Genomic DNA, 17865 nt, shown 5'->3' with positions numbered 1-17865 from the left:
GGAGGTTTATATGTAGCCACCATCGGGGTACTATGCTCCCGATGGTATGGTCTGTAGACTTCGCCGCTCCCTCTATGGTCTTAAACAGGCCCCTCGTGTCTGGTTTGAGCACTTCGCCTCTATGGTGACTGCCGCTGGTTTCTGGCCCAGTGATCATAATCCCGCGTTGTTTGTTCACACGTCTCCTCGTGGTCGGACTCTTCTCCTTCTCTATGTTGATGAGATGATCATCACTGGTGACGACTCTGACTACATTGCCTTTGTTAAGGCTCGCCTTCGCGACTAGTTCCTCATGACTGATCTTGGCCCACTTCGCTATTTTCTTGGGATTGAGATCTCCTCGACCTCTGATGGCTTCTACATCTCCCAAGAAAAATATATTCAGGATCTTCTTGCTCGCGCTGCTCTCGGTGATGAGCGCACTGTTGTGACTCCTATGGAGCTCAACATTCAGCTTCGTGCTTCTGATGGTGACCCTCTTCCTAATTCCACTCGCTATCGTCACCTCGTTGGCAGCCTTATCTATCTTGCTGTTACGCGTCCTGACATCTCCTATCATGTCCACATCCTGAGTCAGTTTGTTTCAGCCCCCACCTCTGTCCACTACAGTCACCTCCTTCGTGTTCTACGATATCTTCGTGGCACGATCTCTCCGCGCCTTTTCTTTCCCCGCTCCAGCTCTCTTGAGCTCCAGGCCTACTCTGATGCTACCTGGGCTAGTGATCCCTCTGATCGACGCTCGCTGTCTGCTTACTGTGTCTTTCTTGGTGGCTCTCTTATTGCATGGAAGACAAAGAAACAGACTGCAGTTTCTCGCTCGAGTACGGAGGCTGAGTTGCGAGCCATGGCTATGTTGACTGCTGAGGTGATCTGGTTACGGTGGTTACTTGAGGATTTTGGTGTGTCTGCTACTACCTCGACCCCCTTACTGTCAGACAGTACCGGTGCTATCAGTATTGCGCGTGACCCGGTGAAGCATGAGCTCACCAAGCACATCGGTGTGGATGCCCACTTTGTGCGTGCTGCTGTGCAGGATCAGACTCTCGCTCTTCACTACGTGCCCTCTGAGTTACAGTTGGCAGACTTCTTCACGAAGGCACAGACTCGAGCGCAGCATGGTTTTCTTCTCTCCAAACTCAGTGTTGTCGATCCACCATGAGTTTGAGGGGGGGGTGTTAGATGTGTATAGTCCCTTCTCGGTTCATCCCCATTGTATAAGAGGTTTCTTGCACTTTACCACACATGTATATGTAATGGCCTTTGGCTCTCAGTGAATACTAGTTGCTGATTATCCAACATGGTATCAGATGCTAGGCTAGCCTCCTGCACGATGCAACTCCGTGCCCCTCGTTCCTAGCCCGCCTGTCTCCGGCCGTCCGGCCGCTGCATCTCCGTCGCCTCCTCCCCGGTCCCCGTCCCGGCTCTGCTCCCTCTCTGTCCGGCAGCTGTCCCGTCCGGCTATTGCTGCCTCCGTCCCGTCCGGCCGTGCCTTGTCCGGCCGCCGCGCCGTCCTATGCTGATTATCCAACAACCAAGATCTAATCCTGGCCTCATAAGGTGATTTATTTTCGGGTGTGTCTAGGGCACATCTAGATGTGCCCAAATTATTGCACATCTAAGTGACTTAATCAAGCATAAAAAAAAGGAGAAAAGAAAATACCCACACGAATCTCTGCGTAAGATCAATGACACAAGACTTAGATGTGCAATACTTATGGCACATCTAGATGTGCTTTAGCAAAACTGTTTATTTTCTTCTTTACAACCCATCACACCTGAAGTGCAATTTGCATGTAGGCTACTAAGATTTCGTGGGGCAAACTGAGTTGGATGGAGCATTTACAGACTCTTATGAAGCTTGCTTCAGGCTACTGAGATATATGCACATGCTTCCCTGAATCTGGTTCTGAGCTGCAGCTCAAACAAGCAAAGGGAAAGCCAGTGATTGCTCTAAAACAAAGCAAGGGATAGGAATAAGAAGAGTGTGATCATGATCAACACGTGAGTATGTACCAATATTACAACGAACACACAAGGAAAAGCCAAGAATATTGTGCTTCAAGCTGCAAAATCATATGAGCGCACCTTTACCTTGAGATCGCCGCGAACAAGCAGAGGCAAGAATTCCTCAAATAAAAGCTAATTAAAGGGCGAGAATCCTAAAAACAAAGGTAAAGAAGCAGGATATCGATGCATTGTTTCGATTGGGAGCAGGGCTGGCAGGAATGTTACCACGAGGACTCCAGGTACAACGGTATCAAATGAAAGCTCTGTTGTACGTACACAAGTTGTCGTACTCCCACCGTGTCCTTTTACTGCACATATTTGTTGTGTCTCGAGTCAAACTTTCCAAAGTTTAACCAAGTTTTAGTTCCTAATGGATAATTTTCCAATTAATAATTAACCAAAAGATTAAAGGGGAACTTGACAGGTGTAGCCACCTACTACTTTACATCACAAAGGCAGCCGCTAGTAGCACCAATCTTGCATCATGTATATATATATATGGCCATGCATCACACTGGGTCGCCCTAGAAGAAATTAAGCTTAGCTAGCTAGAACCAAAATACCCAAGTGAACAAGAGAGGAAGAAAAAACACTGCATGCATGCATGGGTCTCTCAGATGCAATGCAATGGTGGGATGAGTGGAAGCTGCGCGTCCTCGTCTTGGGCAGCCTCTCTGTCCAGTTCTTCCTCTACTTCTCTGATTTGGTGCGTCTATGGTATAAGCTACGCTGGTTGAGGATGCTGGTGTGGATGGCGCACATAGGCGGGGATGCGTTGGCGGTCTACGCTCTCGCCACCCTCTTCAACCGCCAAAAGCAGCTAACTGCTGATGGAGGGAGCGAGGCTCTGGAGCTCATATGGGTGCCTATCCTCCTCATTCACCTTGGAGGCCAGAGCATAAGTGCCTACAGCCTCGAGGACAATGAGCTTTGGATGCGGCATGCCATAACTCTGGTGTCCCAAGTCGTGGTCGCCTTGTACATCTTCTGCAAGTGGTGGTCCGGCCAGAAGAGGCTCCTGCAGGCGGCAGTCTTGCTCTTTGTGGTTGGCATCCTCAAGTTCAGTCAGAAGCCATGGGCCCTCAGGAGCGCCAGCTTCAATAGCATGGCCTCCAGAAGTCTCTCCGTGCCAAGAGATAAAGGATCCTTCACTCCATGGTGGGCATGGTGCACTACGGATTGCTTGGATTTTATTTCAGCAAGAATGAAGACAGGAGAGCAAGAACACAAATGCAACCTTTCACTCCAAGACTATGTAAAAGAGGCAAGGAGTATTGTAGTACAAGAGAAGGAGGTACCAAGTGAAAGTGCCCGTAGGCTGGACCACATCTGTATGATGCTTGTGGACCTATCTTGTCGGGACCCCATTCGTCTTAACTATCTGCAGTATTTCCTCAAGTTGGATGACGAGGGTGTACACAAAGGTCTACGGACGTGGGTTTGGGATACATATAGGATCCTTTACACCAGAATGAGATCATACCAAACTCCTCTTGGCTTATGCTCAGTGTGGTTTCTTCCTTTCCTGGCCTTGGCTTCCCTGGTGCTCTTCGCCAAGAGTGACAAGGATGGTTACAATGACAAGGACATTACAGTATCATACATCCTGTTGGGTTGCACAGCCATGATTCAGTTCGCCGCCTGGTTTGCACCCTTTTTGCGCATGCCTTGCGACATCTCGGGCAGACTCAAACTTGCTACTTGGCAAGACATGGTTTCACAGCAAAACCTCATGTCATTTTGTGCTCGCGAGAAGCAGCAGCCCACCACCACTTTCATGAAAATTGTTGCTTGCATGTGTCCCATGGAGTACATTAACAAGCATTGCTACAATTGGCAAGAGACTGCGGCTCTCCAGATTGAAGTGCTGATTTGCGAGTACATAAAAGATGGGTGGAAGGAGTATATAAGTGGTCCTACCACATACAGAAGATTCAATAATTTCAGGGGGCAACACACTCTGTCGAGGCACCCTCAACATCTTTGGAGCCTCGAAGAACTAGGATTCGATGACACTGTTCTTGTGTGGCACATAGCCACGGATCTCTGCTTCCACCACCCTGACACATCCTCCCAGCAAGGTCCAAGTGGAGACACCATCCTACGCAGCACGCAGATATCCAACTACATGATCTACCTGATTTTCGTGTGTCCTGAGATGCTAATGGCAGGGACGAGGCAAGATTTGTTCACAGTTGCTTGCAATGACATCAAGGCCATTCTCACGGACCAGGACGATCCACAGGGCATTGCACGGCAGATTCTTCTCATGGAACGAGATGCACTTAAAGGAATTGTGGTTCAGTATGCACACAAACTCGCCAAGCAACTCATGGACCACCCCAACGAGGAACAGAGGTGGAAGGTGATCCAAGGTGTGTGGGTGGAGATGCTCTGCTATTCTGCCAGTAGATGCAGGGGCTACCTGCATGCCAAGAGCCTGGGTGAAGGTGGGGAGTTCCTTACAAATGTCTGGTTCTTATGGTCGTTCATGGGAATGGAAATCCTGGGCGACAAGATCAACCAGCCTCTTGAAAAAGAAGGAATCACAGATGCTCTCGTGTGAAATTATATTCTCGTTACTTGTTCGAATAAACTGGTGTGGTGTTGTGCTGATTTTCTCTTCATTCCTTTCCCTATTTTGACTTGAGTGTGCTGTTTCTTTTTGAACTTGTGTGCTTTGCTTTCCATAAGAGAGCGCGAGCGTGCGGTGTGTGCACGTCGCGCCATGTCGAGTACGCGCGTGGTGTCGAGCATGTTCGCACTGGGCGATGTCCTAGTGTTGCAGCCGCCTCCGTCGTGCCTGATTCTAGCTGTGGGATGGCACAGCTACAAAAGAATCATGGCACGAAGCGAGCGAATTGTTGTAGCACCCATGACCCGTGGGGTCTGTTTGATCTTGTTTATTTATAAGCTATTTGTGTGCTATGTGATGTGCCGCGAGTTGTTATGGTTATACGATTCCATCTACTTTTAAATTTGATAGCATTACTTATAAACTGCTACAGTTGTACAAGTTGTCTCTAGTTCATACTAAGAAGTAAACCCACACATTTATTACTTAAGATTGACCAAGGGATTATCAGGAAAAATATTAACATCTACTCACTCCGTCCCAAAATAGTGTCACTGATTTAGTATAAAGTTGTATTAAACCAGCAACGCTTATTTTGGGACGGAGGGAGTACAATACAAAATCAATATCACTAGATCAATCATGAAGTATACATTTCCATACTAGATTTATACGAAGTTGTAGATGTTAATATTTTTCACGACAAACTCTGGTCGATGAGCCTTGTAAATCCGCCAAGAGGGATTACATTCATCTATACAAATCTGCTCGGTTGGAATAACCGATGCAAAAACAGAATATCGATTGAACTTCTGAAGGTGTTCGCAGTAATAATTCACAACAGCACACTAAAACGGTAAAACCTATCATCTGAGCTTCTGAATTTCTCCACCGTAACAGCGCAGAACAACACACTAAAACCTAACCCAGCAGCGGGTGCACTGCGCCGCGCAGTCCCCTCTGCAGTCCACATTGTAGCCCAAAACCTTGGGATTCCGTAAGAGAACGCTCCGGAGAGTCTTCCCGTTTATCCCCCAGTCACTGTCCAGCTTGCCGACATTCAGCTTCACCTCGCTCTCGAGATCGCACCCAAGAACCTCCGGGAATTTCTTGAGCAGCTTAGCTTGTGTTGCTGTCACCGGCGTCCACGACAGCGGCGGCCTGAGCTGGGTCAGATGAGAGCGGCCGCCATTTTCTGTGAATCCTATTTGCGTGCTGAATGTTTGGCTGGACAGTTAATCCTGTGAGTGAGTGGGGTTCCTGTTCCATGTCTCTTCTTGTAAAACATCTCAGTTGGTGAAGATGGCACAGGAGGAATAGAACAGAAACCACACTTAGAGCATGTTCGGATTCTCTCTGCTCCACAACTCCACTCTTGGAGCAGGCAGAGCAGAGCCAAACGCTTTAACTCCTCGGAGTCGGAAGCGCGGAGTGGAGCAGTCTACAGTTCAATTTTCTGGAGCTGCTAAAACCGAACTCTGCAGATCCAGCAAATGATGGAGTTTGTGGAAATTACAGGAACCTGCCACCGATAAGTGGAATATACCGGTTCGTGCGATCTATCTCTCTCTCCCGCTCGTACGTTCCGCTTCATTATTTTTCTTGGGCCAGCTTTTTGAGACAAAAGGCCCAGTTAGCGAAGGGAGCCAGGGTTCGGTTGCCGAACATGTTTCAGATCGGAAAAATCGGAGCAACTAGTTAACGAGCGCTCCTTCGGAAGCCTCGTAACTATCAGCGCCAATTGGCGCGCTCTCAGCCATTTGTCACGTGTCGCGCTCTGGACGCTCCCTCCAGATTTTTTTTTAATTTTTCCGCACGCGTTTTCGGTTTTTTAAACGGTTTTTTCCCGGGGTTTTTCGATGTTTTGGTTTTCCCCTGGTCTTCCTTAACTTTTCGACCAAAAAAAATTTTCGAAAAAAAAATTACGCGAAAAAACGCGTTTTTTTTTTGCGAAAAGTCACGGTTTTGCTTCCGCGAGAGGCACGGTTGTGCTTTCGCGAGAGTCACGGCCGTGCCTCTCGGAAAGGGAAAAAAATACGCATTTTCTGTTTTTTTTCTTTCGCGAAAGTCACGGTTTTGCTTTCGCCAGAGGCACGGTTGTGCTTTCGCGAGAGTCACGGGCGTGCCTCTTTCGGAAAGGAAGAAAACGCGTTTTTTGTTTTTTTCCTTCCACGAGAGTCACGGTTTTGCTTCCCCGAGAGGCACGGTTGTGATTTCGCGAAAGGCACGGGCGTGCCTCTTTCAGAAAGGAAAAAAAAACGTGCTCCCGGTTTGGTCTTTTCGTCTGGTTTTTTTTTGTCCTTTTTTTTCAAGAAAAAAAAGTTCGTCAAAACCTATCAACATGGGATCTAGTTTTGAAGATCTCGACGCGAGGAATCCAATGGTGAAAACGGTTTGAGATTTGGACGCACGGTTTAAGAGATAAAACATTTTGAATAAACGGATCTACGAAAAAAGGGAAAACTACCAGGTTGCGACAAGTGGCGCGCTGCATGTGCGCCACTGGTCGTGACTTGGGAAGGTGGAGTGTTCTTTGCAACGAGTACTCCTTAATTAGTGATTTCGGGAAAAATCTCGGCGGGAGCAGGGAGCCATCGAGCGGAGCGCGGATTTAAAGATTCGGAGGAGCTAGGTTATTGCCGAACAGGCCCTTACTCAGAAGTCATTGGTATTATGCATTAAGTCATCATGCAGATAAAATCAGGCTTTAGTGTCTGCTCGGAGCTGTCGGTGGTTCGCGCGTGTGACCATCTGTTGCCATGTTGGCCAGGTTGGCCTGTGGTGCCCATGCTATGGATTGGGTTGTATCGGTTTTAGCCTGGTTTTCCGCCAATTAACCGGGCAAATCTCACTTTTTCTAATCAATGAAAATGGCAAGTCTTTTGCCTCGTTTCAAAAAAAAAAATCGTCGTCCACTGCTGCGGGAGATGGAACCAACCAACCAGGGAGGGGAAGAAGGGGAGTAGTAGAAGTTATACGCACGCATAGGGCAGGGGCAGCTGGGCCGGGGGCAGCTGGGCCGGCGGCCGCCGGTCTTCGCTTTTGACTGCTCCTCAACGTCTGATTCTCTCGGGTCTCGGCAGAGGTTAGGAGGGTGGGGAGGCCGGAGAGCCGGCCCAAGGAAAGGAACAGAAAACCCCAAAAAAAAAGCATCATGAAAGACACGTGAGTAGTACCAATACGACAGCGCAGCAAAGAAAGCTAAAAAAATTGTGCTTGAAGCTGCTGAATCATATATGGGTTCACCTTTCCACTTGAGATCACTGCGAACAAGTAACAAGAATAATAAAGGTAAAGGGTCAGAGAATCTCAAAAACAGAAGTAACCGAATAAGATCATCGATTAATCATCTCATGGTCGATGAAATGTGTGAGCTGCCGTTTTCTCTATACTCTCAAATTATCATAGTTTTGGAAAGAACTGATTAGTCTGAGAAATGCCTATCATAGAGTAGAGAGGCATCTGAGCTTTGTTCGAGAACTGGTATTTGAGCATTCTGGGACTAGCCGTGGATGTGGCTGCATACTCTTATGAAGTTTGCCTCAAGCTAGGTACGGAAATGTATGCATTGCATGCACATGCTTCACTGAATCTGATTCTGAGCTACTACACCCGATTGCTCCAAAACAAAGCAAGGGAAAAAAGAAAAAAAGCAAAGAACGTCATCATGCTCACACGTGGGTAAGTGCGCACCTTTACCTTTGAGATATCCTATATATGATAGAGGAATCCTGCCGGCCCTTTGAGGTTATGGGTGCACCCTTACCCTGAGATCACCGCGAGCAACGGGCAAGAATTATTGTAGTAATAAAAGGTAAGGTAAAGAAGCAGAATATCGATGCATCATTTCGAAAAAAACAAGGGGGGTGATAGGCGCCGGTCGACCGGCCCAATTTCGGTTGTAGCTTTTTTGCATCACGGATGCAGCTCCGCGGAGTTGCCGCCGTTTGGTTGTAGCAGATTTTCCCATCGCGCGGTGGTAGCAAAAATCTGCATCGGTTGTAGCAGATTGCCCTGCCGATTGAAACATCGCCGGATGTAGCACCGTGTGCCGCCCCCATCGCAGCTCCGATTGTAGCTTCGTCCGTCCACAGGTTGCAGCTCCGGCGTGGCCGGTTGTAGCTCCTCCGTCCATCGGTTGCAGCTCCCGGCGTGGCCGGATGAAGCTCCTGGTGTGTCCGGCGGTAGCTCCATCGTCCGTCGGGCTGGTCTATCCCTGGGTGAGAGGGGTCGTCGGGGAACTGGAGGGGGAGGCCTTGTCGGAGAGGGAGAAATTGTAGTAGAGAGAAGTCCTCCGGTGGTGGGGCTCGCCGGAGCTAGTATCCGGCGGCGCGAGCGAGAGGTGAGACAGAGGATGCGTGAGCTGAGAGGCGAGGCAGGTGTTGCGCGAGCGGAGAGGACGGGTGCTGGAGAATTTGTGTGGATGAGAGAAAGAGCGGTGTGGATAAGGACGTGGGTGGTGTCCCGTGACGCGTGTGGCGTGCGCTTGCTGTGCATGTGTAGTTGTGCACGAGTATAACGGCGAGACCGGCCGAAAGTTCGGCCGGCTGACCGGTTCGAAACGTTTCCCAAAAAACAATCAATATCCACAATACCAAATCAATATCATTAGATCCTTCATAAAAACAGATCTAGCACACTGCGACCGAAAGTGGCGACCTCGGGCATCGGCGAGGAGGGGTTGGCTACAGCAGGCAGCAGCGTCGTTTTAGCGTTGATGTTTCATTTTCCTATTTAATTAATCAAAAGATTAAAGGAGAACTGGACTAGTGCTCACCTTCATTACATCACAAGGCAGCACCACTCTTTCATGTATGTATAGGCTCATCAATCACATTGGGTCACCCGAGGAGAAATTAAGCTTAGCTAGCTAGAACCAAAATACCCAAGTGAACAAGGGAGGAAGAGGAAGCGCCGCATACATGGGTGTCCCAGATGCAATGCAATGGTGGGATGAGTGGAAGCTGCGCGTCCTCGTCTTGTGCAGCCTCTCTGTCCAGCTCCCCCTATACTTCTTTGCTTGGGTGCGTCGATTGCCTAAGCTTCGGAGGTTGAGGGTGCTGGCGTGGATGGCGCACATAGGCGGGGATGCCCTGGCGGTCTACGGTCTCGCCACCCTCTTCAACCGCCAAAAGCAGCTAACTGCCGGTGAGGGGAGCGACGCCGTCGAGCTAATATGGGTGCCTATCCTCCTGATTCACCTCGGCGGCCAGGAGATTACGGCCTACAGCCTCGAGGACAATGAGCTATGGAAGCGGCATGCCATAACTCTGGTGTCCCAAGTCACGGTCGCCTTGTACATCTTCTGCTAGTGGTGGTCCGGCCAGAAGAAGCTCCTGCAGTCGGCGGTCTTGCTCTTTATCGTTGGCATCCTCAAGTTCAGTGAGAAGCCATAGGCCCTCAGGAGCGCCAGCTTCAACAGCATGGCCTCCAGAAGTCTGTCCGCTCGAAGAGAAAAAGGATCCATTCCTCCATGGTGGGCATGGTGCACTCTGAATTTACGGGATTTTGTTGCAGCAACGCAGGAAGCAAAGGAAGGACCCCCAACGCAACCTTTCACTTGAAGAATATGTAAAAGATGCAAAGAGGCTTGTACAAGAGACCAAGGTAGCAAGTGCAAGTGACCAAAGAAGAGAGAATAAAAAGTTTCTAGACCGTGCAATAAAGAAACTACGTCTCTATGATGCTTGTGGACCTCTCTACTGGGTACGCTGTTCGTCTTAACTATCTAGAGTATTCCCTGAAGCTGGATGATTGGTATGGACACGGAGATTTATTTACCTGGATTTGGAAGACATATGGAACCCTGTACACCAAAGGGAGATCACACTACACTATCCTTGGCATCTGCTCGACGATTTTGCTTCCTTTCCTGACATTAGCTTCCCTGGTGCTCTTCGCCAAGAGTGACAAGAATGGTTACAATGACAAGGACATTGGAGTATCATACATCCTCTTGGGTTGCACAGCCATGATTCCATTCACACCCTTCTTGGCCTTACCTTGTGAGTGTTGGATCCTAAGATATCTTCGTGGTTGGCAAGACGTGGTTTCACAGCACAACCTCATGTCCTTTTGTGCTCGCAAGAAGCAGCCCACCACTTTGATGAAACTTGCTGCATTCAAGTGCCTCAGGGAGTACATTAACAAGCAATGGTACATTTGGCAGGTGCCTGCGGCCTCCCAGATTGAAGGGCCGATTCGCCAGTACATAAAAGATGGGTGGAAGAACTACATACATGATCCTATCACATACAGAAGATTCAATAATCTCAGGGGGCAGCTGACTCTGTCGAGGCACCATCAACTGGGGCGACAACTAGCTTGGAGCCTCGACCTACCGTTTGACGAGATTGTCCTTGTGTGGCACATAGCCACAGATCTCTGCTTCCACCACCCTGCTCACACATGCTCCCAAGGTCAAAGTACCCAACACGGCAGGCAGACATCCAACTACATGATCTACCTGCTTTTCATTTGTCCTGATATGCTGATGCCTGGGACGAGACAAGATTTGTTCACGGTTGCTTGTGATGATATCGAGCACATTCTCAGGGACCAGAATGACCCAGCAAGCATTGCACAGGGGATTCTTCTCATGGAACAAGATGAGGAACATAAAGAAGATGTGGTTCCCAAAGCCCACAAACTCGCCAAGCAACTCATGGACCACCCCAACGAGGAAGAGAGGTGGACGGTGATCCAAGGTGTGTGGGTAGACATGCTCTGTTATTCTGCTGGTAGATGCAGGGGCTACCTGCATGCCAAGAGCCTGGGTGAAGCTGGGGAGTTCCTTACAAATGTCTGGCTCTTATGGTCGTTGATGGGAATGGAAACCTTTGGTGACAAGATCCACGTAACAAGTCAGCTTCTTGAAGAAGAGATCCGCGTAACAAGTCAATCTCTTGAAACAGAAATCATGGATGCTCCCGTCTGAAATTGTATCGGTCAGTGTGTGCTGGTAATTTTCAGCTCTCCTCTTCCTCATGTGCTGGTTTTTCTTTTAATTCCTTTTCCTATATTGAGTTGAATGTGTTGTTGGTTTTTAAACTTGGGTGCTTCGCATTCAATGAGAGAGCGTGAGCGTGCCGTGTGTGCACATTGTGCCATGTCGAGTACATGCCCGGTGTCGAGCATGTTCGCACCGGGCCATGTCGTATAGTGTGGCAGCCGCCTCCGTCGCACCTGATTCTAGCTGTGAGATGGCATAGCTACAAAAGAATCGTGGCACGGAGCGAGCGGATTGTCATAGCACACATGACTCATGGAGTAGTCATGGGGTCCTTATCCTGGGTCTGTTTGATCTTGTTTACTTGAGCTATTTGTGTGCCTTGTGATGTGCTCCAACTTGCCTGCCGCGAGTATATATGCTTATGTGATTTCATCTACTTTTAAATTTATTATCATTACTTATAAACTGCTACAATTTCTACAAGTTATATTCAGTTTATACTAGACTGGAAGTAAACCCATGTATTTATTACTTAAACTTTGACAGAGTTTATGGGGGGGGGGGGGGGCATCAACATCCACGGTACGAAATCAATATCACTAGATATATCATGGAGTATATTTTCATACTGGATTTAAATAAAACTGTAGATGTTAGTAATTTTTTCGAAAAACTCACTCAAACTTAAAATATTTTGACTTGAGACAAATCAAATTAGCTTTGTAAACCCTCCCGGAGGGAGTACATGTACATCCATCTATACAAATCTGCTTGGTTTGAATATAACCTATACAAAAACAGACAGACAGTTGGTAACGTATCATCTGAGCTTCTGAATTTCTCCACCGTAACAGCGCAGAACAACACACTAAAACCTAACCCAGCAGCGGGTGCACTGCGCCGCGCAGTCCCCTCTGCAGTCCACATTGTAGCCCAAAACCTTGGGATTCCGTAACAGAACGCTCCGGAGAGTCTTGCCGTTTATCCCCCAGTCACTGTCCAGCTTGCCGACATTCAGCTTCACCTCGCTCTCGAGATCGCACCCAAGAACCTCCGGGAATTTCTTGAGCAGCTTGTAAAGGTCGTCATCAGAGAGCCCGAGGCCCCTGACGTAGTCCAGCACTCCATTTACCACCTCCGCGCTCGGAACCTCCTTCTTTCTCTCATCGGTCCAGTACGGCGAATGGAGCCATCCGAACGCCTTCTTCAGCATCTTCTCGGCGTCTTCGGTGGAGAAATTCAGTGAGGTGAGTATCTGCTTGCACTCTTCCCATGTCTTGCTGTCACCGGCATCCACGACAGCGGCGGCCTGAGCCGGGTCAGATGAGAGCGCCCGCCATCTTGTGTGAATCCTGCTTGCGTGCTGTGCTTTTCCGTGCTGAATGTTTGGCTGGACAGTTAATCTTGTTCCATGTTTCTTGTTGGAAAAGATCACAGTTGGGGAAGCCAAGAGATGACACTGGAGGAATAGAAGGCGAACCCCGCTCGATCAGAAAGTCATCGGTATGTGTTAAGTCGGCAGGCAGAGAAACCAAGAAACTGAAAACTCCAAGTGTAAAAACACAGCAGTATATAGCAGAGAGAAGAAGCAATATGGGATGTGAATTGTCAAGTTAAGACTTGGTTCTCATATGCGTATACCCTCCAATCGAATCAATCAATGAATGTGAAAACTGCGCTAGAGAAATCAGTAAATACGTTTAGTGCTAAAGTCTAGGATAAATACCAGTTCCTCCGAATATACTGAATGCTAGGTTGGGAGTAGAAAGATAGCAAAAGGCGTATCTGGCTTGCTACTGGTAGGTATGACTGATACGTATTGGTGTACTGAAAATGCACTAGCTTATAATACTACGTAGTACGTATATGAGTAGTGTGCAGTTCAAATTCAGGAATCCATGTGGGTCGTGGTATGACTATGAATTATGATGGGACAAAATCTGAAATAAACAAGTTGAGCGCAAGGTGTTAAAAGTTAAAAAACAGAGAGAGGGGCTAGCATGAGCATCGCGTCTTACAGGTTGAAAGAAGGCCGGCGAAGCGGAAGCTTCAGTGGCCGTCGGGAAGGGGAAGGGCAGCGCCGGCGACCTGGCCAACATCCTGCACTGCATAGCCAAAGATTTAACCCCCAAAAAAGCGAGGTGTCAAGAAAGTCGTCGGACGCGGTCACAGATTCAGATTGGCTGGCCGGGGTCGGTAGTAAATGAATCTGGCGGGGTTCAGCATCCCGGCGGGGAAGAAGGGAGAAGCAGCGAGGGGGGTGGTAGTACGCACGGATAGGGCGGGGGCGCTGCGCCGGCGTCGGAGTCCCCGGCTGGTCGGCGCTTGTGCTTCACTTGTCTGTGGCGTGGCGTGGCTGGCTCCTCAGCGTCTGCGGCGGAGAGGGGAGCCGGCGCCTCCAACCAACTCCAACCAGCGGCCCCTTCCGAGCAGCCCCCAGCCAGCCACTTGCTCGGCCTCGCAAGAGCCACACACACACACAAAAAAAAAAACTAATATTGCGAGATTCAGGTTGGTGTCTTTAGACTGACAGTAACAATATGCCACATCATTCTTCAAAAAAGAAAAGCATCAGCACACGACACACACACACAAACACACCAAGAGAGTCAGTTTAATTTCACCCAGGTCCTACAATTTGTGTTCGAAACTTCCACGGGAGACAGGATCTAGTAGGGTCTGATGATCGGTGACTCGGTGTCAAACAGCAATGGCACAAGAATAAGCAACTTCCTGTTGCTCTTTTCTTTTATTTTATTTTCTTTCTGGAACTAGCACTGACAATGGTAATAATAAGCTAAAAGTACATACAGCGTGTTTGTGCATCATCCATGATCCATCCAGCAAACCAACATAAAGCCGCTCAGCTCTCATCAACACGGCAAGACGTTTAATTCCCGTACAAATCAGATCTCAAATCGCCACGCGCAACCGTGCCCACCAACTACTGCTACTATGCATCATCAGCGGCGCGCCAAGTCCAGATCAATGGCCGCCGTGGCGGTACAGGAGCAGCGACCGGTACACGGCAGCAAGGTGGAGGAACACGATCACCAGGATGAGGAAGTCGTCAAAGAACCCAAACAACCCCAGCACGCCTGCACATCCAACAACACACCCATATCAGTGCATCATATGTCACCAAGGAGTTTGGACTGCAAATCAGCTTGGATTGGAGGGGCCACACTTACTCTCGGGAAGGATGTCGACCGGGCTCAGCACGTACACTCCGCTCAGGATCACCTACATAGTTCGAATCAGCAAGCGCGTCAGGTTCGTATCTACATGTGTGCGCGCTCCGTCTCATGCCTCGCATCCATAGCACCGGTCACCAACGGATGGTACGAAGATGAATGAAGTAACAAACAGCGTGACCTGTTTTGTTTACTTCCACCGTCTTAGTAGTTTTCCAGTGTAATGTTATAAGGTGGTAAACATGGTTTTATTAGTGGCCTACAACATACGTACCATCAGAATCATCCTCGCCCTGAAGACAAGTGGGAGGGTCCTCTGGGGATCCATTAGTTCTCTGAACAGTCTCCGTATGAAAAACGGTAGGTCTTGCAACCTCTGAAAAAGGTAATAATGAACTAGTGGTTACCATAATCTACTATTAGTAAATGCCTAGAGGTTGTCTTTGGATTAGAAAATACATGGTAAATTCATTGTAGAATGCTAACATTTATCATGACAAATATAAAGCTTGAATAACTATATCTAAGCAATTTGCAATGTCCTAATCTGATCGCCATAACTGATGCTGTAGAACTTTCTCCTTCAACTGCAATCATTAATGTGAGAATTTCTAGCCTATACAAGAACATGGGGTACTGATGAATTCCCCCTTGGCACTGCTGAATTGCTATCAGGTAATTTTGCCAATCATATATCCATTGCAAAATTTATATCAGGAAAACAGTCCTTGGTCATTTTGAAGAGGATGAAAATTTGAAATCATCTGGCCAAATCTCCTATGCAGATCATATATCCCAAATAAATGAAAGACAACTTCCATGACCAGAGTACAATAAACCTGAGTTAGGCTGCGTGGTGCTCCACCGAATATGTGATTGTAGTGCTGAATCTCTCCCAACACACGCTGAAGTTGGGGATCATCATTCTGATCATCTGATACATTAGCAGGTACCAGAAGATTTATCAGGCGGCGGCAAATGGGACACTTGCAAGGCTGTACAGCAGCTCCATGATTCCAAACACGGATGATGCACTCTCCTGCAAAAACTTGGGAACTTAGAAGAACTAACTAAATCTTCAGTAATAGAACTATAGAAGATAATACCCTACACAGGAATAAGATGGGTAAAGTATGTATAATGTGTGAATCAGCAACCAGATATTACAACATATTGTGTAGAGGGTAAGCCGGAAGACAAACAGTAACCTATGCAGCGGACATCTCCACTGTAACACACCATATGGTATATCTACTATTACATTGATTATACACTTTAGGCAGACAAACTTGCTTATTCCTAGTGAACAAAATCAGCGCCACATTTCCTTAAAATGATAAATAGTATCCTTCAACCAAGATACAAGGATGCATATGGAATTCTTGAAGTAACTCATCCATTGTTTCAGGTGGAGACGATCTGAACTCAATGTGAACACGCACATGTGATTTTGTTGCTTCGGGACTGTGAACGGACATTGGATGGGCCGAGACGATGCTTACATCGCCAATGAAGGTGGATTTTCTACAATGGCTGCACAAGGGGATGGTGTTCATCGCCTTCAGTACTTGCTGGAAACAATTTTAAACTCCAGATAATGAGAAGCAATCTTGAAATATGGCAGATATTTCTGTCGTGCACATTCTAGTAGACACTACCCTGTTATCAAACAGGTGGTGCACATAGATTCTAGTACCCACTACTGCCCTGCCATCCCGTTACACACTATATGAGTTCGATTATTTCACCGCAAGCAAACCAGAGCACCCTAAACCCTCATTTCGGATCGATTCGAGCAAGCACGTCCAACACAAACTAGGAGAGAACAAGGGCAAGTTCTCGATCTGGGCGTACGACTCCGCAGCTCGCCATTGATCTGAACAATCGAACGAATCTGACACTCGTCGGCAATTCCGAGCAATCCAGAGCCCCCTTCCACGCACCCGAAGGGAAGGAGCAGCAGCTTCCCGTAGCCAGCCGAACGCTCACGCCTCTATACAATTTGTGGCAAATTTTCCGGGGAGGGAGGGGGAACAGTGGAGATGGATCGGGGGAGGAAAGGGAGGAGGGAGGGAGGAGGGAGGGAGGGACGAACCGCAGAACCAGTGGGAGCAGTTGGCCTGGCAGGGGATCCGGAAGCGGTCGTGGCAGACGGAGCATACGTCGTCCTCCGGCGGCACCGGCGACGCCGACGAGGAGGCGGCGGCGGCGGAGCTCATCCCCTTCCTTCCTTTCTTTCCCTGTCGCCCTCGGAGACGCACGGGAAGGCACACGTCACACGCGTTTCTATTTTCCTTTCCCTTTCACGGTCAAGTCGTCGGACGGAAACCGTTTTGCTCTGCTCTGCTTTTACCCGTCGTCGGCTCGACGCGCACGCCACGCGGTGCTACCCCCACACGAAGCAACCAATGCTTTTTTATCGCTCAGCATATACACCCAAACGTCTCAAATTAGCCTCAAACATCTAAACGGACGGACCGATCACTGACCGTTTTTTAAAAAATTAACCCATCCGGATGTTTTAAACCTGTCTCAAACGCCCAGACTGGCTGTTACTTCTCATATCCAGCCCAGGTGCATCCGTCCGGCCCCCCTATGACCCACCATGGCCCCACAAAAAAAACCCATCTGGATCGAACCCTAGCCTCATTTCACTCCGCTCCGCTCCCCCTTTCTCCAATCCATCAACTTCCGATCTCCCGCGACCATGTCCAGCACCGGCAGTCACTCCGACGGCTTCTACGACCACGATTGGGACGCATCCCTCCGCGATGCTGCCTACAACGAGGACGAGCTAGCCCTTTTGCATTGCACTGCAACACTCGTGGGTGGACACGGACGACAATGCGAGTATGGTACATTGATGGATGGATGAAGTAGTACAATTGAATGTATAGCCCTCTCTTCACAAGACAATATTTGTGTAACAAGAAGAATCGGGTGAGAGCTAATTCAGGTCTTACAAAACAAATGCGACACTCCTCTTAACTTAACTCTTGCCAGGTCAGGAGCATAACTTAGCCCATGTCCACCACACAAAGCACATCTAATTAATGGCTCTCATCTGCTCAGTACTACTTCTTTGTGAGTGAAGTACGATTTAAATACTGAAGTTGTAAAGTTCATCCGAAACGAAC

General features: G+C 48.4%; 3 protein-coding genes and 1 pseudogene across 4 annotated transcripts; 1 reads left to right on the top strand and 3 right to left on the bottom strand.

Annotated features, from left to right (window-relative positions):
• Window positions 1-2314: 2314 nt before the first annotated feature.
• On the top strand, window positions 2315-4940 carry LOC109774655 (uncharacterized). Its single transcript, XM_045229341.1, has one exon. It carries the CDS (start codon window positions 2612-2614, stop codon window positions 4571-4573), a length of 1962 nt encoding a protein of 653 aa, XP_045085276.1. The 5' UTR covers window positions 2315-2611; the 3' UTR covers window positions 4574-4940.
• Window positions 4941-5448: 508 nt separating this feature from the next.
• LOC109774654 (uncharacterized) lies at window positions 5449-5944 on the bottom strand (annotated as a pseudogene).
• A 6282-nt stretch (window positions 5945-12226) lies between these two features.
• On the bottom strand, window positions 12227-14016 carry LOC109774651 (uncharacterized). Of its 2 annotated transcripts, none has more exons than XM_020333396.4 (3): window positions 13809-14016; window positions 13553-13639; window positions 12227-12993 (listed from the first exon to the last, which is right to left on the bottom strand). In XM_020333396.4, the coding sequence occupies exons 2-3, from the start codon at window positions 13631-13633 to the stop codon at window positions 12403-12405; spliced, it is 672 nt and encodes a 223-aa protein (XP_020188985.1). In that variant the 5' UTR covers window positions 13634-13639; window positions 13809-14016; the 3' UTR covers window positions 12227-12402. The 2 variants fall into 2 exon arrangements, with proteins under 2 accessions (XP_020188985.1, XP_020188986.1); XM_020333397.4 differs by having other exon boundaries at window positions 13553-13634.
• Window positions 14017-14245: 229 nt separating this feature from the next.
• Window positions 14246-17148, bottom strand: LOC109774652 (uncharacterized). Its single transcript, XM_020333398.3, has 5 exons — window positions 16824-17148; window positions 15568-15767; window positions 15003-15104; window positions 14726-14777; window positions 14246-14632 (listed from the first exon to the last, which is right to left on the bottom strand). Exons 1-5 carry the CDS (start codon window positions 16945-16947, stop codon window positions 14520-14522), a joined length of 591 nt encoding a protein of 196 aa, XP_020188987.1. The 5' UTR covers window positions 16948-17148; the 3' UTR covers window positions 14246-14519.
• Between the last annotated feature and the right edge of the window lie 717 nt (window positions 17149-17865).

This window comes from Aegilops tauschii, chromosome 5 (genome assembly GCF_002575655.3).
Source record: "Aegilops tauschii subsp. strangulata cultivar AL8/78 chromosome 5, Aet v6.0, whole genome shotgun sequence".
Taxonomy (NCBI): domain Eukaryota; kingdom Viridiplantae; phylum Streptophyta; class Magnoliopsida; order Poales; family Poaceae; genus Aegilops; species Aegilops tauschii.
This window is presented reverse-complemented; position numbering and strand designations above follow the sequence as displayed.

What these genes read in the sequence shown, in the direction of transcription:
- LOC109774655 (XM_045229341.1), top strand. Translation starts at nt 2,612, where the DNA reads ATGGGTCTCTCAGATGCAATGCAATGGTGGGATGAGTGGAAGCTGCGC.
- LOC109774651 (XM_020333396.4), bottom strand. Translation starts at nt 13,633, where the DNA reads ATGTTGGCCAGGTCGCCGGCGCTGCCCTTCCCCTTCCCGACGGCCACT. An exon ending in CGCCGGCCTTCTTTCAACCT is followed by an intron (nt 12,994 to 13,552) that starts GTAAGACGCGAT and finishes CTATTCCTCCAG; the next exon opens with TGTCATCTCTTGGCTTCCCC.
- LOC109774652 (XM_020333398.3), bottom strand. Translation starts at nt 16,947, where the DNA reads ATGAGCTCCGCCGCCGCCGCCTCCTCGTCGGCGTCGCCGGTGCCGCCG. An exon ending in CACCACGCAGCCTAACTCAG is followed by an intron (nt 15,105 to 15,567) that starts GTTTATTGTACT and finishes TACCTTTTTCAG; the next exon opens with AGGTTGCAAGACCTACCGTT. An exon ending in GGTCGACATCCTTCCCGAGA is followed by an intron (nt 14,633 to 14,725) that starts GTAAGTGTGGCC and finishes TTGGATGTGCAG; the next exon opens with GCGTGCTGGGGTTGTTTGGG.